This window comes from Chinchilla lanigera, unplaced genomic scaffold (genome assembly GCF_000276665.1).
Source record: "Chinchilla lanigera isolate Chin_1 unplaced genomic scaffold, ChiLan1.0 scaffold00092, whole genome shotgun sequence".
Lineage (NCBI taxonomy): Eukaryota > Metazoa > Chordata > Mammalia > Rodentia > Chinchillidae > Chinchilla > Chinchilla lanigera.
The window spans coordinates 2811677-2837722 of record NW_004955493.1 but is presented as its reverse complement, the minus strand read 5'-3'; the positions used below and the strand labels follow the sequence as shown (position 1 = coordinate 2837722).

Here is a 26046-nt window from a genome sequence, read left to right as displayed (position 1 = left end):
TTCCTTTCCTTTCCTTTCTTTCCTTCTTCTTCATTTCTTCCTTTTTTCTTTTTCTCTTCTTTTTTTCAGTACTGAGGATTGAACTCAGAGCCTTTGGTGGGCTCTAACTTGAGATTCTCCTGCCTCAGCCTCACGGAGTGCTGGTATTACAGGTATGCACCACCACACCTGGCTTATCAGCACCATTTCAATGCATCATTGCTGCAGACCTGCTTTGAAGAGAATGATCCATTTCTTAGAGATATAGAAAGTGATAGAGGAGATAAGGAATTTCCTGTATGCCAGTCGTCACAGCTACTGGGAAGACTAAGGCAGGAGGACCAAAAGTTAGAGGTAAGCTGGGACAACTGAGCAAGACCCTGTCTCAAAACAAAAAACTTAGGGAGGCTGGGGTTGTAGCTCAGTGGTAGGGCACCTGGGTTTCATTCCCTGTACTGGGGGAAAATTTTCAGTAACAAACTCAAGAACAAGATGAGAAATCATTTTGTTCTGCCCATCAGATTGTAAATGCCCCGAGGGGAGGGGCTCACTTTGTTCATGGCTACAGCCCCAACTCCTGGTCCCGAGCCTGAGCCGCACCCAGTGCAGAGTTGCTGTGTGAGGGACGGACTAGAGTTTACATGACCGCTAAATGCACAGCACACATAATCGGAGCCACTATGTGTGGAGCACATGCTGAAGCCCAATACAGTTCTTGGTACAGTTATACATACTAATTCACTTACTCCTCTTAGCCTCAAGATGTGGGGCCATTATTGTACCCATTTTTCAGATGAGGACACTGAGGCACAGAGAGGCGAAGTGACTTGTCCAAGGGTACACAGCGGGGAAGTAGAGGCATTGAGATTTGCACCAAAAGGCCTGGCTACACAGTGAATGCTTTTGAGCACCGCAAACAGTAAGAGCTTTGTAAAGCGTTACTGATTACTTTCTTGAGCCCACAGGCTGTAGCATATTGGAACAGAAAAAGGCCTTAGAGAGAGCACCATTTTATGGGTAGAGGAACGGGGCCCTTGGGATTCCTGGGGAGGTGAGGTTTCGGATTAGCCCCAAGCTCTGGCCTCCCCGTTCCCACGTGTCGAACCTGCCTACCATCTCTCGCAACACCTCTGGTGACACTCTTCCTAACCATCCCCTTGGGGGACAAAATAATGATCTGTAGATCTGAGGAAACTGTCACATCCGCGTGACACTAGCACTGAGCCTCTGGGTCAGTCAGAGCCGGGGTGGACTGTGAGTGGCAGGAACGTGCCTCAGAGCGACGGGGCTTGCCAGAGCGCGGCCAGAGGCTGCCGTCTCTCCGGTGACCACACCTCCTGGCCAAGCCGGTCCGGAGCTTGGGTGTCCGGAGACTCAGCGGGATGTTGCTCATTTCCCAGAAGGAAAAGCACAGGGGAAGGAGCCTGAGATGTTCTTTCAGGGGACCAGGACGCTGGACCCAGACTTTGGAACTGCATTGTTGCTGCTTTTTTAATATTAGAAAATAAGTCTGTTCTTTACACCCCTTTTCCTTCCAATAACCCTATGAAGTCGGCAGTGTTGTTATCTGCATGTACAGTGGAGAAAACCAGGTTTCAGGGAACTGGCAGCGCTTCCCTGAACAAGGTCAGTGAGGTGGAGCCGGGGTTCAGGTCCAGGAGGGTGAGCCGGTCTCACTTGGACACCTTCCTCCTCCCCGCGACTGCAGCCTGCTTGTCTGGTGCTTAGGCACCACCGTCTCCATTCCCTGGGTCAGCCATCCTCCGAAAATAGTACATTGACAATCCCAGAGAGAAATAATTCATAAGCTTACAATCACTTCTGTTTCAGTATACTGCTATGATGCTTCTGCTTTGTTACTTGTTGTTGTCCACCTTGTACTCTGCCTAACTTATACGTTAAACATTATTGTAGGTGCTGTAGATATTTACAGAAAAAATCCCCTCCCTCTCGCCTCTTTCCTTGCCTCCCTTTCCTCCCTCCTTCCTTTCTTCCTTGTTTGGTGCAACCTGCAGTTTCAGGCGTCCACGGGGGTCTCGGAGTGCGCCCCCGTGGCTAAGGGGGTGATTATGAAGTGTGCAAGGTTGGACAGCCACCACCAAAGAGCCCCAGCTCACCCCGTTCCTGTCTGGTCCTTTGCCTTTCTAAAGGCCGTAAACCAGACGGCAAGAATCTGCCTGGAGTGGGAGGGGTGGGAAAGGATGGTACGAGATGACAGGAGGGAGGGAACCCCGGGGAAAGGAAGCAGAGGAAAGGCAGAGAAGAGGACCCTTTCCCTGTCTGCTTGTAGGTGGGATCAGACCCCAGCTCCTCAGGTCAGAGCCACTATTAATTATAAGGCTTTCTCAAGAGCTCCTGGGGCTCCTGGTCTTACACTTGTTCTAGAGGCTTCTTGAAAGAGTACGAGGACTTGAGTTATTTGCAAAGCTATGAACTCCAAGTATACATCCAGCCCAAGTGAACTAGAGGTGGAGCGCTTTCAAACACACCAAATCCGTCTCTCATTCACATATTCCTTGGGTGACCACTTCCACATACGTACACGTATATAAGGTGTGATCGAAACATATGGTGAATGTCCAACATCTTTTTATAAATATTATGACAGTAAAAGGACACATTGCCATTAATCCCCCTCAAAATCCTTTCTTTAGCCTCAATCATACTTGGCACTTTATGAAGCAGTTCTGGAAATCCTCTTTCTTGTCTGTCTTTAAGAAGTGTGATAAAAATGCAGTGAATGCCACCCCCAGGTGCCACCTAAGGGAAAGGTGGCTGCTATAGACACAACGGTGTGTTCTCATCTACCGCGTTCACTGCATCCGGTACCACGTGACCTCTGGCTTTTCCCCACAGTCAGAATTACCGTGAATGGCGAATGTTTTGAATCAGTTCGGGACATCGAGGCAGCCACAACAGCATTAAAGACACTCGCAAAAGAGGACTTCCAGAAGGGCTTCAGGAAGTGGCAATGTGTTCGAAGCAAGGGGTAGGACTGGGCAGAGGGGCTAATGGTGACGTGTCTGTTACTGTCATAAAATTTTTAAAATTTGAACTATATTCCAATCATTCCTTCTGTGCTGTCCTGTTAATCTCTCTCTCTCTCCCTCTCTCTCTCTCTCTCCCTGTCCCTCTGTCAACCTTGCCACCCTGCCTCCTCCTCCGTGCTTTTCCTTCACGTCACCCTTAGAGTAGCGGCATCTTTAGTTCTGTTGACCGTCTCTGAGTTATCACTCCGAGAACACTGTCCTGCTCTTTCCCCACGGGGAACCTCGAATAGCGACCGTGTGTCCAAGCGTCCCTGGCTTCAGTTTGGTTCTGTGAAGATCTCGGGGCTGGCGCAGGGCACTCACCTGCAGAGACAAAGAAGATGCCCGCGCTGAGAATGACGTTGTGTCTGCTGCGGTGGAACTCGCTGGCTGCTACGCAGAGGCCGCCGAAGAACAGCAGGGTGACGCTGAGGATGGGGAAGACGCTGGAGGCCCTCACAGCCCCTGCGGAGAGAAGCAGAGAGCCTTGGTCTGCGCCCCGGCCGGCCCTGGGGTCTACCCACTGCGGGCGCAGGAGAGCCGGCGCAGAAATCGGGGAAGAAGCCCGCGCCCAGCATAGGTGTGAGGCCGGTGCAGTCTGAGCAGGAGCCCGGGCTCAGAGGAGGCCCGGGTTGAGGTTAACACGCTGCAGGCACTGTCCGGAGAGCTTTAACAAAGCTGTCTTTTCATGTGTGTGCTGTAGATAAAGTCCAATGGGAGGAGGAAGGATTGCCAAGGGCTGGGAGCCTCGACTTGCTCAGAAGCCCTTCAGCTACCGCCCGTATCTCCCACTTTCCTGATTCCCCGCGACAGGTCCTCAGCCCTCTCCCGCCGCAGCCCAGTGACCGCTGTCAGCCTTGGTCCCCGGCGGGGGCCTGGGCATGAGCAGAGCGAGGGCCGGGGTAGCTGGAAGCTCAGGGAGGACTCAGGGAGGGCTCACACGCTCCCTGACCGTGTCCCTGTATCCAAGGGACCGCGACATCAGAGAAATAAAAGCACCGTGCCAAGCCAAGGGGTCGCCCGCCGAAGAAAGGGAAAAGCTTTGTGCTCGCGTTTTTGAAACAGGAGCTCAGGCTTTCCATTTTGTATTGGGACTTGCAAAGTAGGTAGCCAGAGTCAGGTGTGATGGCGCGTGCCTGTGATCCCAGCACTCTGGGAAGCTGAGGCAGGAAGATCACAAGTCTGAGAGTAGTTTGGGCAACTTAGTGACTTAGCAAAATGAAAAAAAAAAAAAAAGATGGCTCTAGGGCAAAGGCTCTGGATTTGATCCCCAGTACACAAACAAGCAAACAGACAGCTGTAGCCCAGCCTGGAAGAGAGGGACCGTCCTATTAGACCACCCCCCCCCCATGAAAACTGCACCGGCCCTGGCCCACACCTCCATTCAAATAACGCAGGACCTGGCAATACCCATGGAAGCCCCGTGTGGCCACTGAATGACCAACAGAATTCATTCACTGCGCCAGGCGCTGGGGGATGGTGGACACAGAACAGCCACAAAGCCACGGGCCTCGCCCTTGGAAATGGGCTATGGCCAAGGAGCCAGAGCAGAATTTTAGGGGCCCCTGCTAACTCCTTGGTTCCTGGACCCTGGAGAGGCCCTGATTCCCGAGAAGGGAATACTAGTGTGTGTGGAAGGGGTCCTAGTATTTCCTCAGCCAGTATAGGAATGTAGATATTCCTCAGCTCACAGCGGGGTTGTGCCCCAGCGAACCTGCAGGAAGCTGAAAATGTCTTAAGTCAAAATCGTGTTGTGTACGCCTGGCCTGCCAGGTGTCAGAGCAGTACAGCACACCGCAGAGCCTGAGCTCTCCCCCTTGTGAGCGTGTGGTCAGCTGGGAGCGGAGCCTGTGCCAGCCGCCCAGTGTCACCCACACGACCGTCCTGCACACTGCTGCTCAGGAAAGGACCCAAAGTCCAAGTTTGAAACCAGGTTTTTAATTAATGTATGTTTCCTTTGCACCATTGCGAAGCTGAAAAATCATAAGGTGAAGTGTTTTAAGTTGGAACTTTACTTCCTGGCGTGGTCAGGTGGGAATACATAGGCCGAATAAATTCTGTCTTTGTTGGTGTAAGAGGAGCCTGGGCACCTGTCCTCATGGGGATTCTGTTCTAACAGAGCGGCAGGCGGGGCCAACTATACAATCTACAGGGCCTTGAGTGAAATTAAAACATGAGGACTTTTATTCCAGAGTTGTAAAAAAAATTCAAGATAGTGAGTGAGGAGACACGGGGTGGGGGGCCCTTCTGAGGGCTGGGCCAGAGTGACCAATCAGACAACAGAACCCGTGGGGGGGGGTTGGACTAAGTGGTAAGTGGCTGGACTCAGCATGTGTGGTACTGGGACTGAGTCCAGGCCTTGGCACTGAGTTACCTCAGCCCTATTTTGAAGTTTTTGTTTTAAGACAGGGTCTCCCGAAGTTGCCCATTCTCCTGCCTCAGCATCCCCGAGTTCTGGGACTCCCGGGGGAGCCGCTGTGCCCAGCTTCAGCGTGTGTGAGGAATACTTTGAAGGTGAAGCCACCGGAATTTGTGATGGATCTGCTGCGAGAGGAGAAGGAGTTGGGAACGAATGACAGCCACCCTTGCCGTTAGTCAGGAGCGGACGGTGGGCCCTTGGTTTACAAATGGCACCTGGCGGAGGGCCCTGGGGGGTGGGGCGGGGGGGCACCGCTTGTTTAGGCACCAGAGCCTCAGGGCTGGGTTCCGGTTGCTCAGGCTCTGAACTCCACAGTCACGGGGATGTGGCGCCACCAGCCCCTCTTGTTTCTTACCCGTAAAAACATGCTCAGACCCCAGCACGGCTTCTTCTGTGAGGCCATGACTGCTTTGTTTGCTTGCTTTGCAGTTTTCTGAAAGTTTGGTGATTGACGTAGCTTGGGGTGGGGGTGGGTCGCCTGAAAGGCAGGGTGGGGAATCCCTGGGGGCAGGTAGAGCACACAGGGGTGGGGTTCTCTTCCTGAAGAAGGAAGGGGTCTGCGCGTGCTTCAAGGCAGCCTGACAGGCCGGCCAGGCTCCCAGGCAACAGCGTCCCTCCCCTCTCTGTGATAGTGACATTTTGGGAGGGGTTACAATCAGCCTAGAACCCCCTGGGAGAAGAGAGGTTGGCGGCTCTGACCCCCTACAATATGACCCCCATAGCCTCTAGCCTGCCTTCGCTGTCTGCTGATCTTTGCTACCACGTGGCTTACGCTGGGGTTCAAGGAATGGTAAGCTGAAAATATAGTGGTTTTTTGTTTTGTTTTTGACTTTGTTCTTTTGCTCTACGAGAAATTCAAAGGCCTTTAAAAGCAGGCTCAGAATCACGGTCCCTCTGACCCTGTCTGCCCCACCACCACCCAAGTACAAGAGAAGGTTTCTGCAAAGTTCGTTTATCTGCCTGAAGTCCCAGCCTGCCCAAGAAGGAGCGATTACCCCTGGTGTCTTTCCGGAGTTTTTATTAACTAACTCATTTAGAAGAAAGACTGAAGTCTGTTGACACAACTGGACAGATGTTATCACACACCTTTGCCTCTAGATTGGTCGAATAGAGAATCCTCTTGATCCACTGTCTCTCCCCCAGACCAGACTTTGTCCCAGGTCACTGTGAGTTCTCCAAGCCTATTGGGATCCCTGAAAAATTATTTACTGTTCCCCACTCTCTCCCTTCCCTATGGAAAAGGGTATGGTAAGTTTCTAAATTATGTTGGACTAGTGAGTAACCCTGTGCTAGTGATTTTCCAACATGCTGCGATAGTTTCCTTTTTTGTTTGTTAGTAGTTTAGTATGTGGTGGTGGTGGTGTGTGTGTGGAGGTGGGGTGTTGGGGGTAGAACTCAGGTAAAGCAAGGCAAGTGCTCTACCCCTGAGCTACTCTCCCAGCTCTTTTTTGGTTTTATTTTGAGACAGAATTTCACCAAGTTACTGAGCCTGGGGTCACTTGAGATCCTCCTGTAGCAGCTTCTGGAGCAGCTGGGATTATAATTACAAGCGACCATAGATTCTTTCCCCCCCTTTTTCCCTATTTATGGTCCCTCTTGTCAGTTCATCCCAGTGAAACTTCAGAGGACAGAAGGGAAATTTCCCTTCACCCCAATTTTGCAAGAGGCAGACCTGGCTCCTCTGGTTCCCGTAGCGCCAGGTAGAAGGCATGGTCCTAGGGGTCTTGGTATGGATGTAGCTCATTTCTGATGGGTCCAGACAGTGTGGGAACAACTCATCTATAATTTCTAAAACTTTACCTGTGTGGCCTGTGGCTTTGCAGCTGGATTCTTGGTTCAGACGCCCACAACACTAGGTGTGAAGTTCCTCCTCCAGTACTTTCAACTACCCATTTGGGACTTGTGAACTAACCTATAAAGTGATCATCTGCATTGTGTGTTGACATAGATGGCTTGAATATTCAATGTAGTAAATTTGTTTCATCCAGAAAGAATTTTTTTAATTATAGAAAATGATTAACTTTTGAAATGTGCCCACAGCAAATGCTCTGAATGTTTCAAGCTATGGATAATTGTGGTTATGGAAGCGTCTCTTGGACACGTGTGGATATGTGATATGTACACGTGGCTGTTTCCTAAGTGGTGGAGTCACCATTCAGCAACCCAGGGCTGGGCAGACCCCACTCTTTGCCTAATCCACAAGAGCAGATTCTGTAAACACTGGCTACAGGCGTCTGCCTGGCAGTGGCTATTTCTGCTGCCATTTTCTCCTCATTGCTTGCCGCTAAGGTTCATATGCTCAGGTTCCTTTGCTCACTGCTAAACAAATCAGAGGAAGGCATTTATTTGAGCAAAAAGAAAAAAGGATTTATTCACAGCTAACTCTGAGGAGGAGGAGGGGTCTCATTACCCAAATCACCCTCTTACCATGTACAGGTGTGTTAGCGTCTTTTATAGCAAGGAGCAGTGTGGGGGAGGGACACGGGAGACAGTAAACATGCTCAGACTTGCTTCATCCCTTCCTGGACCCAGACCTCCGTGTCCTTTCCCTGTGGGAACTGGGCAGGGACTTTGACCACCCGGCGCAGCGCTTGCATATTCTGTTCATGTGTTTGGGCAGAGGAAAGGCGGGGGTGGGGCTTATGCCCTTGGCCTGAGTAAGTTTGGAGAAGCCATTTGTCTCTAAAGGGAAAAAATCTGACTTGGAAAGTTCCATCTTGCCACGCCAGTTCCAAGATGCGGCCTGTTCTGCGTTGTTATAGCCCTGGAAATGCATAACGGCTTCAGAACAAGAGTGGTTTCCGGTCTTCCTTCCAGGTTTCTCCTCCTCACGCAATCTGGGGCTCAGTCAGGGCCCTGAGGACGGGAAGGCAAGCTCGTGCAGCTGGGGCCTTGCTCTTCCTGTCTGAGTGGGGCGTGGCTGAACCCAACGCTGTGTGATGGGGGTCTTTAGTCAGCAGATCTTGGGGCCTCTTCTAAACCTGCTGGGGCGCTGTGGAGTGAAAGTGTCCCCTAAGCTGCCTGTACTGGGAACTCACTCACCCCGTTCATGGTAACGGTGTTTGGAGGTGGGTTTTGGGGAAGTAATTAGCATCAGCGGAGTCATGAAATGGAGGCCTCAGTGGTGCCACTGGCGTCATAAGCAAGGGCGACAGAGGCACGAGGGGGCACGGTTGCTCCGTGACCGTAAAAAGACCTTTACCACACGCTCAGCAGACACCAGCGCCATGTTTTTGGACTTCCAGCCTCCAGAAGCACAAGTCAAATAAACTTCTATTTATTAACTGCCCTCTCTCAGGTCTTATACTTCTGGGTTTAGGCTGCGGCTTATCCCAGAGTCCTCACAAGGAAGAGGAAACCTCAGAAAGATCGTGCAGAATCCCAGGCCCATCAGATCTGGGGATCGCGGCAGGAACTGGCAGCTTAAACTCTTGGACGGGTAACAAGACCCCTCTGGGAACATGACCTTGGCCCTAATGGCTGGGTCGGGGATCTCAAAATTCTGAGCAAGGGATCTGTGTGTTTGTTAAAGTCCCCTCCTTAGCATGATAGACATTGTGAAATGATAGGGAAATGCTCAAGGGTAAAGGGCAACTGGGATGTGGGAAAAGAGAAGGGAAAGAAGGAGAAATTTTGTGTGTATGTACATACAGGATAGTTAACATAGTTGTTCCACTGTCTTCTATTTCTTTGCTGAAAGAAACTGTCAATGAGTCCTTGATGGATCAATATTGCTGGTCTTTATCTGTTTTCATGAGAAACCATTTTGAAGATATCAATATGTAATACAACAAGCATTGTTAATTTCCTACCACTGTGTTTGTAACTCTGTATTGTCTGTACTGTTTTTTTGCTATTTTGTAAAAGGTTGTCTGTCTGTTAATGTTTTCCTCCTTTTATTTTTAAAATTAAAAATAAATGAATAAACTCCCCTCTTGAAACTTAGCCTGATTGTGTGGCTCTGAGTAAAGTTCAGGTGGGCTGAGAGGTGGAGGAATGTAGAACCACCCACTCTTCCCAGAAGAGAGAAAAATGTTTCTCTCTTTGCAAAAGAGAGAAAAGCAATCACTCTTTGCAAAGAACTTTAAATCAATTTTGGGAGTTCTGGAATAAAAGTCACAGTTCTGTTTAGTTTCCAACAGGGCAAATATCAAGATGTTTCACCCAAGCAGGAAAGAAAAGCAAAGCCACGCTACGGGCACTCTGACAAGATTTCACTGGTTATGACTTCCAAGCCGTTCTTTTCTGAGGGACTCAAGCTATCTGTGTCATCCACTGAGCTCTGGTTAAACTTCGCCTTCAAACGTGGCGTTTAACTCCTTAGCCCAAACCTTTTTTAGTTGCTGATGTGAGGGGTTTGAATAAGTTCCCATGGACGAAGAAAGACCTAAGTGGTATGTTTATGTGTAAAAGTGAACCTAAAAATCACTTCTCCACACCACTTCTGTTAGGTTAAGTGTTCATACATAGAGACACGACCATCTATTAGCATGCGTGATTAAATCTAATGGTTTAATTTGAAAACTTCCTTCCCTCCCTCCCTCTTTTCTGTCCTTCCTTCCCTCCCTCCCTCCCTCCTTCCCTGTGCTGAGGATTGAACCCAGAGCCTCACACATGCTAAGCATACACCGTGCAACTGAGCTACACCCCTACCCCAGCCAATATAACTCAAATGCATTACAAATATAACCTGAGTAGGACAATTTCTAAGAAGTTTTATTCACAATTGCAATGAAAAACAAACACAAAGCAACACCTTAAATCTAACATTTTGGAATGGCAAATTAGTCAGTATCGTCAAGGGGGCTGGAGATTTAGTTCAGCGGCACAGTGCCTGCCTGGCAAGCGCAAGGTCGTGAGTTCGATTCCTGGTACCAGAGAAAAACCAAAAAAAATCTTCAAATTTTCCTTTCGAATGAACTCAACACATGTTCTTGAAAAAATCTGAAACACAAACCAAATTCCCCTGTGCCTGGAATAAAGTAAGACCTGGGTCTGCCCCTGACTTTGCTAAACCCATGCAAATAAGAGCTCGCACCTACTGATTGATGATTAATGTTGGACCTGGGGCTAAATGTAACATACATCAGCGTAGTTAACTTTCATGACCCTGTCAGATAGATGACATTATAATCTCTACTTCAGAACAGGTAAAGAAAGTTAAGAGACTGAGCAGGAAAGCAAATAGCCTCAGGTCAGTCCATGTCTTAGAGGATCAAACTAGGGTCCAAGTCTGGATCTATCAGATCCCAGAGCCCCTGCCCGAAGCCGTCATGCTCCGCTGGCTCGTTTGTGCTAGAGCGTGGCGGTTCGTGTCACATCCAAGTTCCTGACCCTGGGAAAATGCTAGAGAGTCACTGGCCTGTCCCATTAGGATTGAAACTGGGGAGAAGTCAAAGGAGAGGTGACTTTTGGTTTGTATTTACCCTCTCAGGCCTTGCCCCGGGGACCTCACCCATTAGCACCTCATCCATTAACACTTTGCCTATTAACACCTCAAATCACCCCTCTGGGGAAGGTGAGAACTTGTATTCCACTTGAAGAAAATTCCTTAGGTTTCTCTGCTAAGGAGACTAAGAACAACCTTTCAGTTTTGACTCACCTACTTGTTGTTTTCCTGCTGCTGCTTCATCAACATGGAAGAAAGTTAGGTAGCAGAACCACATGAATGTCTCTGCACCTGAAGCTCCTCTGCACTTAGAGACAGATCCCGAGGAATCCCAAACTCAAAGGCAAGTGGGTGATGGAAAGAGACCCCAACCCCTCCCAGGAGAGACCTGAGCAGTGGGGGAACTTACGCAGGAGATACTCAGCTGTATCCTGTTCGTAATCTGCATCTTCAGGGAAGTGATCGATCTTCTTGCACACACCTCGGAAAGCCCCTGTGGAAACAAACACGGTGCTCAGTCGAGGGGAGAAGGCAGAGTCCGTAGCACCCGCCAGAAGGTGCAGATCCTTCCCCTGGTCACTGGCAGCTGTGCAATAGTCGGTCCAATAGCACCTCGTTTAAAGTATAGAGAAAAGAGTGTTTGCTGCAGTTTGAATCTTGAATGTCGTCCAAGGACCCGTGTGTTTAAGGCTCGGTCCCTGCTGTGGGGCTAGCGGGGAGCTTTAGGAGAAAGGAGTTAGGTCACTGGGGTTGTGTCCTCGAAAGGGCTATGGGGACCCCGGGGGCTTCCTCTCTGCTCACCTCCCAGTCTCCAGGAGGAAAGTAGCTTTGCTCCACCGTGCTCTGCCTGACGTGACGCTCTGCTTCGATGCAGACCCCAACACAATGGGGCCAGTGGACCCGACAGTGAAACCTCTCAAACAGCAGCCTAAACCTACGCCCCGCCCCCAACTAGTGAAGGGGAAAAGGAGGAGGAATTTGAGTACAGTAATTTGTATTCCCATTTTACGGAGGAAGAAACTGGAGTTAAGAATGTTGCTCAAATCCCTCGGGTAAGCAGTTAAGCCAGGGTTCCAGTCAAGATCTGATTCCAGGCACTCTGGACCAGTGACACTATTCCCAGCGACGCTCCTGTCCGACCACGGGACGCTCCCCTTTCCTCTCTGTCCCTGGCCGTGTGGCTCAGCCCTTCGGGGTCCACACAGTTGCTGAGGATGAGCGTGGAGGAAACTGTCAGTGCTTTCTTTTCTTCAGCATGAACTTGCCTTCACTCATCGCGTGTCTGAAAATGCTCCCGGGGGCTCATTCACTAGTCAATTATCCAATCTCTGCAGCAGTTCGTGGCTTTGTCAGCTCTTACAAATGAGAAACAATACTTGGGGTGTCTTGCCACAGCACAGCGTGAAATTATGCATGCCTGTCCAGGAGGCCAGCGGGACAAGGTAGTGCTGCGGGAAGCCCGAGAAGGCAGAGAACTGGGCAGAGCTGGGCTTGTATTTCAGAGCAGTCACTGTAAGACTGCAAAAGGGCTGTGTGTGAACCTCAGATAATTTCTGCAAAGCTGCAAACACGCCAGGATAGTAACTGCCACTTATTAAGGGCTTCCAATAGGCCAGGCCCACAGATTAAAGCCTTACATCCTTTATCACGTGTACTCTTGCCTACCACCCCAGGAAGAAGGGGCTAATAATATTGACGTCTTGGTAAGGAAACAAAAAACACGACGTGATTAAGATGTCACTGTTGCTAAGTGATAGAATCAATATTTGAGTCCAGGCTCCAAGGCCTGTGCTTTCACTACTGCTGCATGAATAGCTATTATTATTACATCTACTATCATTATGACTGTTATTATCTAATAATGATAAGAGTACAATCTGGTTAATCCCTACCATAAAAAGGCTCCAAGCCAGGAACATTTCACAGTAATTGTGATAGAATCTGTAGAGCAGCTCCTTGGTCCTCAGTCTATGTTCACAGGCAAAGGATGGACTCAGAACCAACAAAAGCATCCAGAACAGGGGACTCTGGGAAATTCTTAGAAGAAAGAAACTTATAACATCCTCCCTTATGTGGATAGAAGGCTTTCATTTTTCTCGTTCAGATTTCAAAGTTTCAACTACATATTTCTGTTTGATTTTTGGCCTCCCGATTGCCTGGATAATCAGCACATCTGCTTTTATTATGTACCATCTAAGCATGCTAATATTTTATCTTCTTTAGTTCTCAAAAACCCAGAGGGCATGATGCCTATTTCATAGATGGCAAAACTGAGGCTTAGCCAAATAAACAACTTGCACAAAGACTTAGCTAAGAAATGGTTTACTCAAGCATGGGTCTGGCTGAACCCAAAGTCAAAGCGCCTAAGCACTATCACGACTTGTGCATGCGTGAACGGCTTTCGTAAGCAAAATCCTCTGCCAGATGGTTTAAAGATGGCTTTGTGACCCATTCCCTGCTACTGGTTATGGCAAAGAACTGGGGCAGTGGTTTTCCCATCAATCACTCCTGCTCCATCATGAGCAGGGCAAGGGTATTGGTAGCGGCATTGCTTCACTATTAGCTATTTTACAGATGGCAGGAAACATTTCATAGGGAGAAAAGGGTCAGGAGAAAGGCACCCTAAGGCCGGTCAGAATCACTGCAGGAATTAGGAACTATGCACATGCCTGCATCTGCGTGTGAAATGGGCTTTCTCAGGGTAACTTAGGCAGCTGGAAATGAAGACGTAGATCTAGCAACTGCCAGTAGCTCCTGGAGACAGTCACCGGTTTTTAATGATCTGATGTTACCTACCACTTACTTTTGATTAGCCCATGAGCTAAGAATGGTGTTTGCATACTTGGACGACTGAAAAAAATCAAAAGAAGAATGTTAGCTTATGTAAAAAAATTGTGAGGTTCGGATTTAGGCCTCTGTAAATAAAGTTTTATTGAGACACACCCACACCCACTGGGTTATATAGTTTCAATGGAACTTCTCAGACTGCCATGCAGAGCTGAATATGACAGAAACAGTAAAGCTGAAAATATTTACTCTCTGGAGCTTTAAGAAAAAAATGTGAGGAACTCTGGTCTAAAGATTTCTGCCCTGTGAAGGAAAGTAAGGAGGAGTTTGGGCCTCCGCAGGTGGAGAACACATTCTAGACTGCTGCTTCTAAAGCAGAGAATGTTAGGCCCTGGCAACACTGGGCTGCAAGCTGTTCTGCGTACTGATTTTGTTTGCTTCTGTGCTTTGTTTTAATTGCAATATTTTATAGCATATTTTATAAAAACTGAAATATGTGGCTGTGATTCCGAACTCAGGGTGTTTCACATGAAAGCCCTGACTTGCCGTGTCTCTTAGAACACGAAGAGCTGTGTTTCACATTTCTGTGTGACAACAGCTCCTTGTAGCTGAATGTTGGCAACCCCCTCAGGCCTGGGCATAAGTGGGCCAAGGCCCTGGTTGACCCTTAGGACATTTGCTTATCCCTGGAGACGTCTGAGTGTGTAACCCCCGAGCTAAAACAGGATTGGACAGAATCCAGTTTTTGGAGTCACACTCAGTGTTGACTGAGCCACCTACCGGTTGTGGTTGCAGTTCCTACATCTAATCATCTCTTCAACCCCAATTTCTCCTTCTACCGGAGGAATAATAACAGTAAACTCATGCAGTTGTCCAGAGAATTAATTGAGGCCATAACAGCAGTTACAGTGACGGTCACTGTTTTCTTCAGCATTTTACACATAAATCTTTTAATCAGGCAATGACATGAAGCATTTAGTACAGCTCCTGGCACATAGTAAGAACTCAATAAATTAAAGCTATTACTATGCTGGTTTTGGTAGTAGGTATTTTAGGACCAGAAGAGATACTTTGGCAACTTGGTGAGATTTTTAAAAAGCAATACAAAAAGAAAGAAAATCAAGAATTTTCCCCGAGAAAGACACACTGAAAACGAAGCTGCTGGCACGCCAAGTCATATACCCATCACAAAATGAACTTGGCCATTCATATCCGCAGCATAAAGTTGGCTCCCAGAAATAACCACTGGTTAGCATTTTTTATATTTCCTCCAAGGCTTTTCCCCTCTATGCTTTCACACAAAAATGATCTAACAAGTTTGGGATCATGCTGTTCTTCTCACTTACATTTCCTTAAGAGTATCTCCCTATGTCAGTACATCTAAGAAAATAGAAAGGGGTGGGACTTGTCCACAACCTGCAAAGGAGGAAACCGAGAGTGATGTCAAGAATATCTAAGCTGCAAGGCGTAAGTCAGGAAACAGAGGAAAACATAAGCTGTCCCAGCACAGCCCTAAGCTAAAGCCCTAGATCAGAGGGAAGCAGGAGGCAGGAGTGAGTGAGACACAGCCGGTAAAGGGTCAAGGGTATTTACAATGGGGATGCTGCAGCGGCTGCAGGTGAGAGGTGGTGAGGACCCAGCACCGGGCAGGTGTGGGAACTGAGCCTTGAGAACCGAGAAGTCACAGCTCCTTGGGAAGAGCTTTGAAATGGAAGATGCAATGAGCAGAGGCAGGCCGAGCTGTCGAGGTAGAACAGTAGACACCGGCTTTGTGGTGACCGTGGCTTCCTCCTGGGAGGAGAAGACTACACCCACACTTCGCCTCTGGCTTGGGCAATGAAAGAATTCTCCCTTCATGGGAGGAGAGCTGTGTTCTCTAGCACTCCTTAAAGTCAAACCCTTGGAATCTCCCTATTAAAATCAACAATGAGATAATGCCCATCAATCCTCTAATAGTGCAATTCTACAAGGTCTGCTTAGCACAAGAATTCCACCAGAAGCAATAGAAAAAATGAAATAAAGGTACAATTTTTTTCTAGATGATAGAATTAGTCTATTTGGGAAGATGAAAGCAATTTGCTAGAAAAAAATATTAAGACAGAACAAAAGGGCTCAGACAGGTGGTTACTTCAGGATATTAAATTATAGAACAAAGCCCTAATAATTAAGTCATTGTAGTACTAGCACTTAATAGTAACATTTTTTTCAATGCAGAGAACTATTGTAAAGAAAACAACAAGTGGTCCATTATACCATATATAGATAATCTGTGTTAAATTAAAAGAATATATATGTGGTTATATAAACAGCATAGGAAAGATTTAAAGTAGGAGCAACTCCCACCACCACAAATTTTCTCACCTAACTCAGTAGAATGATTTTTGTTACCTGAACGTGGAGTGAAATCACAGCTAAGCTGAGACTTGAAGGTTAATTAGAAGTTAATCAGAGGAAGAGAGTTGTGTCTCCCCGAGCAGAGGGACCTGTGTGTGTGATGAGAGAGAACGAGCAAGAGAAAAACTCTTGGGGTGCCAGGTAGCTCAGGGTGCCGAAGATTAAGGTCTGCCGGGCAGACCCAGTGGCTCTGGGTGGGAGGGAGTGGTGTGGTGCGCACCAGGAGCAGGGGCGGCGTGGGAGCTGTGCTGTGATGATTGGCTTTAAGACCTAGGACTCCACTGGTGGCCGAGACAGAGACTCTGGTCCTCAGACCTCACTGAGGAGAGAAACCCTAGCCCAAGAAATGAATGAACCAGATGCCTGTGCTGGAAGGAGGCAAAAACAGGCTGATGCGATGGTGACTCTGAACGGGACGGGGACAAGTGATGGCTAACTTTGGCTTCAGGGAAAGGGAGAGAGATTTGAGCTCAGACTTGAAAATAGAAAAGCCAGCTACACAAAGAGCCGGGGAAAGGGCCTTGCAGCTGGACGTAACTGCAAGTCCCATAGGCTCAGAGGCGGGCATGGGCGCCATCTGTTTGCGGAAGAGACGGAGACCAGGGGACAAAGGCACTGCGTAGCCGTTCTGCTGGGTCCGTCAGCTACTCTTCTGGCTGCCCCTCCACAGTGGATTTCTTGACCAGCTAGGAAAGTGGTTTGCACAGGGTGCAAGCGCAGTCCCAGCTTTTCCTTGAGGTTAGGAGCAGCCCGGGCTGGGGTCAGCTAAAAGATCCGCACAGTCCTCGGCTGCTTCCAGGGGTTTAAGCATGGGGAGGAGTCTGAAAAATGAGACACTTGTGTTTCTGATTCTTGAAGTTCTTGTCGAGTCTGCAGGAAAAGCAATACTTCCAAACCACTTGGGCTGCGTGAGGAGTTCAGAGTCTCCATTCTGAGTGTTTCCTGATACTGGGAAACGGCCCCAACAACCACAAAGGCTGCTCAGCTGTGAATTTGTCCAAACAAGTCAGAGTACTGCCATCTGGAGGAAATGGAGGCCTCTGCTGGAGACCCCTACAGAGTGGCTCTGAGCAGGATTTAATGTTAACCAGTTGGCTTTCTGTGTTCACTTGTGAGTTGTCTGAAGCTTAGGCGCCTTGTCTGAAGACAGGCAGTGGGCTCGTAGTAAGTAAACCTCTGTGAGTCACTGGTCACCCTGAGGCCTGCACTGGCCTGGGAAGCTGTGACACCTCAGAGGACAAAACAAGGCCATAGCTGAGGACGTCTGGCCCCAACCCCAATTAACTACAAGGAGACTGCAGCTGCAGGCATCTCGCTCCTGCTGTGAAGGCCTTCCTGGAGATAACACAGTTCTCCTGAATTAACATAATGTCTTACTTGGAAAAGTCCTGCCCAGATTCCTGTTTTCTTGAGTATCTGCCTCCTTTGTTTGAAAACCAAATAAATATGGGCCGCCCAGAGAAGTCTTTGTCTAAACTCAGAGAATATTGAAAGTGTAAGAGTGAGTCCCTCCTGGAGCCCTGAAGTCACTTCCATTGTCTCATTTATTTAAGCCTTTACCATCCACTCGCTTGGGAGACTGCGGGCCTGATCAGCCTGCAGTAACTAAGGGTTATTTAACCCTACAGGCCTCCACTTTTTGTGGCAGGTTCATATTTGACCCATATCAGGGAGTAGAGTATGGGAACAAGCTGTGGAGGCTTGAGTTCGAAGCCCCCCCACTTCCTGTCCTTTTTGGTTGGGGGATTTTGTGCAATGGACGAATGTTTGTATCTCCCCTCACTCATACTCTAAGGCCCTGGTCCCTAAGGCAACGGTTTAAGGAAGTGGCAGTGATGGTGAGGGCAGTGTTCAGGTCTTGAGGGTGAAGTCCTCATCAGTGGGATTAGTGGCTTTACGGGAGCGGAGCTCTCACTCCCTCAACAAACACACAGTAAGAGGAGGGCAGTGAGCAAGCAGAAATCGGTTCCTCACCAGAGCCAGGCCACACCGCCTTCCTGAACTCGGACTTCTCGCTTCTAGAACTGTGTGAAACAAACTCCAGTTGTTTATCACCCAGTCTGTGATACTTTGTGATAGCACACCACCTGGCTGAGACACACCGGGCAAGGTATGTATTCCTCTCAGCCTAGATCTCATTTTTAAAGTGTCAGTAATCTCCTGATTGTTGGAGTTTCAAGAGAAATCCTTCTGTCATCCTCTTCTTATTTACATGCACTTTGTCAGGGGGTGGGTGAAGGCTCCTGGGCTATTTCTCACAGCGCTGTGAAGCAGGTGCCATTGTGGGTTCTATGGTGGCTAAGAAGTGTGGGTTCTGGGGTGACGATGACTGGGCTTAAATCCCGACTGTGCCACAGATTAGCAAATTACTACGCTCATGTGTGCCTCAGTTTTCTCCTCTGTAAGGTGAGCATAATTGTAGCATCCACCTCTTAGGGTTTCTATGAGGGGAAGAGGAGTCATTATTTGTCAAATGCTTTAGAGTAATGCTTCCAGCATGGTAATTTTATGTAAGTGTATGCTAATTCAATCAACACTGTACGTTTAAAGGTGGGGAAAATAAGAAATAAAGCTGAAGTCTGACTAAAGTTTTATTTTGAGACCAAGTCTTCCTAAGTTGTCCAGGCTGGCCTTGCACTTGTAATCTTCCTGCCTCAGCCTTCTGAGTAGCCAGGATTACAGGCATGCACCACTGTATTTGAGTCAGAGTCCACACTAACACAAGCCAGGGTGCCAAGACTAGGGTAACCTGGAGACAGCTGTGATAGTAATGTCGTTACCATCTCTGTTTTGGTCTGGACTGAGAGGAAACCGGGGGAAGCTGGAGACTTTGGCCTCGCTCCTCTCTCAGAGAGACTCACGTACTCACACGCACACCTGTGCATGCGCCCGTGGAGGGCTCCTGCCAGCAGGGAGCCTGAAGAGCTGCCTCCCTCTGCCACATCTGGATCACCTGCGAGGCCATATTTGGCCAAGGGCCAGATGGAGATTTTCCGGATTCTTTGAAAATAGCTCTGCCTCTTGTATTTTTGGCTTCCAGTCAAGAAATTCTGGCCCTGCAGAAGAGAAGCTGGGGAAATAAGACTGTCATCCAAGGTCAACTTTCCTGAAGGGAGATTTCCCCAGGCCATACCTGCTCCAGTGGGAGGAAAGGACATCAGCAGAGCCGTGAACGGTCTTCCAGAAGGAGCTGTCCACCTCCATCGCCACTGGCCATGAGCAGCCCCCACAGAGGCCCTGGGGACAAGCTTTGGTGGCTGCAGATTCACCCAACCCAAAAAAGGGACATTATTTGGGGGCAAGCTCTGGACATCCACCCCGTGCTCTGAGCGAAAGTATGCACCCCAAACCAGCACGCTGAGCCCAGCTCCCACGCCTAGAACCAGGTCCAGCCCAGAAATAGGGTCAATCCACTTTCTGGAGCTTAGTACTTACCTCAGTCACAAATCTAATCAGCACCACCAAATGCCGGGCCCCACAGCCAGCCCAGAACTCAAAACTAAGACCCACGAAAGACCAAGGTGCCAGGTCCAATGATGTACGTCTCTCGTTAGATCCTAGTTTGTGGATTTACCTTGATATGCAGAAAGAAGAGCAAATATCAAGTGTGTTTATGCTTCTTGGGTACTCGGGTTAAGAAATCAAAAGCAGCCATAGGAATGTCTGGGGCCTCTGTGCTATAGTACATCTTCGTTATCTGAAGACAAGAATACCCTGAAATAACAATCCTCAACCCTGCCTCACACTGGAATTGCTTTAAGGAAAGCGGGAGGATTAACAGCTACTGAGGCTTGGGTTGTTCCCCCAGAGATTCCTAAGGGATCTGCAGTGCGTGGCATTTTTCACAGCTCCCAGGGCGGTGCTCCCTGCGTGGCTGAAGTTGGGGGCCCGGGCTTTCAGGGGAGTCCACTTACAAAGGAGAACTACTATTTCACAGTACACGGCGCAAGCCGAGGGCGTGCTTCTGGTATTACCGTGAACACGCAATTACAACTCAGGAAAATGTTTGCTTTGCCTTATCTGTTCCTGTATTGTGCTAGGCTGAACACAAAAGTAAGTCACGTTGATTGGGGGGTAGCATCATTTTTTCTGATAAAGTCACACAGCGGTCTAATACAAAGTCCTTCCCTTCCCTGACAAGATCACCAAGTTTTTTTCATAGCGGGATTGTAAAGTGGGTCATTTTTGAAAAAAAATTTTTTTTTTTAACATGTCATCAGTTTTCCCAAGGGCTGCCGCTCATCTTTTGATGTTGAAATCATTGGATGTGTCTGTGGTATCATCATCCTTGTCAATTTTCTCTTCTGTTGTGAGCTGGTGTCCCGCCAGCAGCCTCTCGTGTGCCTGTGGTTGGCACATCACGTGTTGCCTTCTGTTTGCTTTGTACTGTCACATGTTGACAAGAGCTTGCAATCGGAAAGAAGCTGCCAGACAGACCCTGGGAACTGCGGGGTGTTACATGGGATAAGGGCGGGAGGTGGGGGGCGGGGTGACGTTTTCAACTGATTTTGTAAGTAGTCAGGTCATTAAGGCCCTTGTTCACATCAAGACGTGGCTGGCTGGCTTGTTCATGGAACCTCACAGATGCAGGATTTGGATAATAAATTCATGGCTAATGAGGACCCTGAATTGAACTTGATCTCTCTGAGCAAGAGGAAGCACTTGGGGTACAGCAATTATGAATTATGGCTTCTAATAAAAGAGCCAGAAGAGTGAGAGATGGGGGAGCTCATGGGAAATAAACATCTTCAGTTGTAGCAGAAGTGCAGAAGTGGGGGTGCACATTCTCTTGTTCCACGGTTGTCTACAGAAGCACCTATGTCCCCTGAAGCATGGTCTTGAGCATTTGAAATTTATCAGTAAGCAAAACGGACTGGGTTATGGATCCCAAGGCTGTGAAACTCCAGTGGAGAAAGGCCCAGAATAAGTAAGTACATGAAACTGATCTATCAGTAAAAAGGAAAAGGTAATTTCAGAGAGCAGTAAGTTGCCTGAAAGTAATAAATCTGGAAAATAAGAAGGTAACTTCAGTGACAAGAGGAAGTCATTTGTGTTAGTCAGCTTTCAGTTGCTATGACAAAATACAGGAGGAAAACTCCTTAAAAGGGAAAAGGTTTATTTTGTTACTTGGTCTCCTTGGTTTGGGCTCAGGGTGAGGCAGAACATCAAGGCTGGGAGCACACAGAACAGCACTGCTCACTTCACTGTGACCAGTAAGCAAAAGGAGAGAGACAGGATGGGGTCAGGGACCCAGTATCTCCTTCTAGACCACTTCCCCCCCAGTGATCTAACTTCCTCTGGGTCCCGCTCCCTAAAATCTCCACCGCCTTCCTGCAGTACCAGTAGCTGGGGATCAAACCTTCAATTCATGAGCAACTGGAAGGCATTTAAAATCAAAACCATAATGTCATTCATGGGAAGATCTCAGAGAAAAAGCCTTCCGGCCCAAGGAAGCCACAAATGCAAAGGCCTCCAGAAGGAGAACATCTAGTGTTTTTCCAGAACCAAGACAAGTGTACAGCCCCGAGCAGAGGAAGTGAGAGTGGAAGCAGGGTGAGGCCAGGCCCATGAAGGAGCAACACAGATCACCAAACATTTTCCAGGCCAGCATGGATACTGGGAAGGAGTGTAGGCTATGCTTTTAGAGGACTTTGAGAAAAGTAATTTGATTATAATGTTACATGATTGCTTTGGACGCTAGGGTCTGGCAGAGGTTGAAGAATGTCTGGGTGCCAGCGTCTGGCAGAAGTGGAAGTGTGTCTTAGAGGAGCCATTGAAGAGGACCTTGAACCTTTGAAGAAACAACTGACCACGGGGTGGAACAGCAGCCAAGCTGGACTCCAGCTACCTCTACTCAGAGCCCGATGTCCTGTCCCGAAGGGCTCCTGCCTCCGACCCCAGGATGGGAAGCTTAGTGGGGATGGATGGGCTGCTGGGGCAGCTTGCTCACCCTCTGCGCACAATGAATCATCCTGTTTTATTTTTGACAAGCCTGGTGTTGAGTGCTTTGATTAATCAATATATTGGGCAGGTTTGAGAAATGGGGTAAAATGTTTTCCCTGGTCCTTCACTGTCTGATTGATCTAGGGTCCAAGTGAAACCCCTGTTTGGTCTACAGCCTAGGGTCTGGCCAGTCCAGGGGGGCTAGGAGTAAAGCCACCCCAGCCTAGATGGCAGGGCAAGTTCTAGTTTGCGTTTCCAGCCAGGAACCCAACACGGTACCCAGAACACCATAGGCACTGAGGTAAGATGAACCCATGAAACAGAGTAATTGTGAGTTTGTGGGTGACAGCCAAGGGAGCGTGCAAAGAGATGGAGAATAAGAGCGGGATATTATCTGATGTGTGACATTTACACGAAAGCATTAAAATGCTGTGGGCAAATCCAGAAGTTTGCTGATCTTCCTTATTTGATAACATGGTATTATTATGTTGGTGTTTCTGATCAGTGAGGGTGGGATGGTCTCTAGGGTCACTTTTTTTGTGTACAGCCCCAAAGTCATTACTGGGGAAGGGGTACTGAGGTTTGAACCTAGCCTTTGCACCGAGCTACATTCTCCAGATCTTTTAAAATTTTTTTTTATTTTGACACAGGTCCCGCTAAGTTGTTAAACTGCTCAGGCTGGACTCACACTTGCAATCCTCCGGCCTCAGCTCCTAGAGTGTTGAGATTACAGTTATACACCAGCATACCTGGCTCCAAAACCTTAATCCTACCTCAGTAGGCATTCAAAGGAATCAAGGACTTATTCACTTTTCAGACCACAGAGGTTTCCTGGCACGGCCAGGGCTCTGGAGACAATGGCTGGATGACAGTGGGGGCCATGGCTGTGGCCCCTTCATTTTAGATGCTTGTGCTGGTGACTTCTTTCCCGCACAGGGAACTGGAAAAGTTGGGCCCATTGTGTGAAATTTACCTGGACTTGGGTTTTTTTTTAAGTGCACTCCTGGATCCTTCTGCAACACACTAACTAGTCCCTGCGAACCTGTGAACTCAGAATTCTGAGGCTCACCAGAGTCAGATGGAGCACTGTGCTATGACCTCAGGCTCTCCTAGCAGTCACTACATGCCCAAAGGGCTAGGCCTGTGTGAACCCTGTGACCTAGGCTGGAGGGCACACAAGGTGGGTTTAGAGGCCCTGGAAGGTTAGGGGTAGAGGCTGTTCAAGACTGGGGCTATGCATCAACTGAGGAATGGATAAAAAAAGTGTGGTATTTTTATACAATGGAGTATTACTCAGTTATAAAAAAGATAAACCTGAGGCTTTTATAGGTAAATGGATGCAACTAGAGACTGTACTCATAAGTGAAATAAATCAGACCCACATGTGTAAACATCATATTGTCTCCCTAGTGTAAGATCCTGGAAGAGTAAATAAAACCCAAAAGATATAATAGATATTGTGAAAGGGAAAGAAATTGCTTAAAGGGAAGGAACAACTGGGATGAGGGAAAAGAGAAAAAGAAAGAAGGAAGGGGATATATATATATCTATGTGGATAGCTGGGATAATTGTACAGCTGATGTCTATTGGTTTATTGAAAGCAACAGTTAATGTTTAAATTTTTTTGACCAATTTTGCATGCTTATATCTGGTAATCTGAATGACTAAATTTGAAGACAACAATATGCAATATAACAACCACTGGTGAATTCCTACCATCTTGTGTAGGGAAGCTCTGTATCATTTCCAATCTTTTTTTTATTACTTTTTATTCTCTTTAATGATTTGATCAATCTTGCATTCCTACATGTGGTAATCTGAGCAACTTTGCTGAAGATGACAATATGTAATACAACAACCACTGTTAATTCCTATCATTTTGTTCTGAAACCCTGTATCATTTTTATTGTTTTGTTTTTGTCTATGTTGTTGTTATTTTGTTATTTTAAAAAAATCTCTTTAAAGTGAAAATAAAAGACTGGGGCTACAGTGTGAATGTGTCCCCAGAGTCAGGGTCCGAGAAACTTCATTCCCAGCGGAACAGCATTGAGGAGTAGAACCTAGAAAAGGTGATGGGACACTGAGCGCTCTGCCCTCATGATTGGATTAAGGCCATTATCACGGGAGTGGGTTATTTATCATGGAGCGGGCTCCTGATAAAATGTCACAGATGACCTTCCCTCACTTGACCTCCTAATCCAGGTTATGGATTCTTGTCACTTCCCCACGGAAAGCCACTTGGTCTAAAACTCCCCCAGGAACACCCACGGGAGAGACAGGCATTCAAGAAATACTTGTGAAGCCCTGCTCTGCGCAGGACTCGCGGTGTGTCTGAGACACAGCCGAGCTCATTCCCCACTGGAGAAGTTCGCAGGTGAGCAAGGCGGTGCCTACGACCCAGACAGTTAGTTCACTCCCAGGGCGTCTATGGAGGGAGCGACCGCACGGGGAGGCCGCCGGGACCTGAGAGCTTCGCGAGTGTCCAGGAGAAGGTGGGCCGGGTGGAGAGGGCGTGAATGCAGAGGCCCAGCAGCGGTGAGATGCGCGGTCACCAACGCACGCGGGGGCACCGCACGCCGCTACCTTCTCTGCAGTCCCCAAATACATTTGCGTCCGTGGCTAATGACCCCAGGGGGTCCCTCCCCTTCCTCCCCGGACCCTGTCACCTCACGGCCCCTCCTTGGGCACATCCCACTGCAGGACGTCTGCGCAGTAAGAGGGGCAGCTGGACTCTTTCCTTGGAACCCCAGTGCGGTGTTTGCTTCAAATGCAGTAACTATTCCTGGATGTCAGGTGCGGTTAATGGTTGCCGCGGCAACCGCCCATGCTTAATGAATGGAAGAGAGTAAAAGATGCCCGGTAAATGTCAGAGCCCCGATGGATCTGCTTGCAAGCAGATCTCAGAGCAGCGGGCAGAGCTGCCCGGCGAAGGTTGGAATGAGCCGTCCGGGGTAGCTGGTGCCGGACTGAGGAGCCACCCTTCCGTTTCTCCCCTTAGCGTGGTCATAACGACACAAAATGTCAAAAAAGCGGGGCTTTTTGAACCCACTGTGAAACACAGGCTCCAGTTCTGCGGGTTTGATTTTGCACGTGTTTATGGAGCTTGCAGGGGGCAGACATCCAAGCATCGGTCTCTCAGGAATTGAGATGCGGCTTAAAGAGAAAACCTTCTGGATTATTATTATTATTATTTTTAAATGGTGCCAAATGGGGACGTAGAAATATTTTGAACTCCAAACCTCCTCGTGCTATTTTACATTGGGCAGTCTACATGCGCGGCGCTACAGGGGGTGGAAAACAACCACCGGATCTGACAGGGAGGCCTAGGTCCAAAGCTGCACGGTGGATACCTCTCAGGACGGTCTGTGCAGCTCTGGGACCAGGTGAAGAACACAGCCGAGAGGAGCACACACCTGCAATCCCAGTACTGTGGGAGGCTGAGGCAGGAGGATGGCAGGTTCAAGCCTAGCCTGGGAAACTCAGAGACTTAGGGAGACCCTGTGTCAAAAGAGTCTCCTGGAGCTGGAGCTCCGTGTGAATGCCCTCGTTTCAATCCCCAGTACTTCAAAAACAATAAAATAAAATAAAAAGGCCGAGCCCAGGAACAGTTCAGAGTCTGTGAAGGTGGAACCCAGGCCCGTAGGGCAGGCCAGCTCTGTATCCATACCTGAGGTCTGGGACTCAGGACTTACCCTGGTGTTGACACTTTCTGGTTAGAAGACTTCAACGGAGTCCTCTTTTTTTTGTTTTTTGTTTTGTTTTTTCTCCGGTACCGGGAACCGAACTCACGACCTTGCGCTTGCCAGGCAGGCGCTTTTGCCGCTGAGCTAAATTCCCAGCCCCCAGCGGAGTCCTCTTAATCTATCTGGCTTCTCTAACAGAATAGCTGAGGCTGCATAATATGTGAAGAACAGAGATTTGTTTCTTACAGTTCCAGAGTCTGGGAATTCCAAGGCCAAGAGGCCCCATCTGCTGAGGGCCTTCTTACTGTTTGACCCCATGGCAAAAGGCAGGAGAGAGGGTGAGAGAAGGGGGGAGGGAGAGAGGAAGAGAGAGAAAGAGAAGAAGGAGAAGGAGAAGGAGAGGGAAAAGAAGGAGAAGGAGGA

The 26046-nt window shown here is 48.4% G+C and overlaps 1 protein-coding gene across 1 annotated transcript in view; it reads right to left on the bottom strand.

The window, feature by feature from the left end:
* Positions 1-26046, bottom strand: part of Cacng3 (calcium channel, voltage-dependent, gamma subunit 3) — a 99258-nt gene that overhangs the window by 3631 nt on the left and 69581 nt on the right. The window contains exons 2-3 of the mRNA XM_005405105.2: positions 11226-11309; positions 3333-3473 (exon numbers count right to left, since the gene is read on the bottom strand). Coding sequence (XP_005405162.1) covers positions 3333-3473; positions 11226-11309 — 225 coding nt within the window. The remainder of the gene's footprint in view (positions 1-3332; positions 3474-11225; positions 11310-26046) is intronic.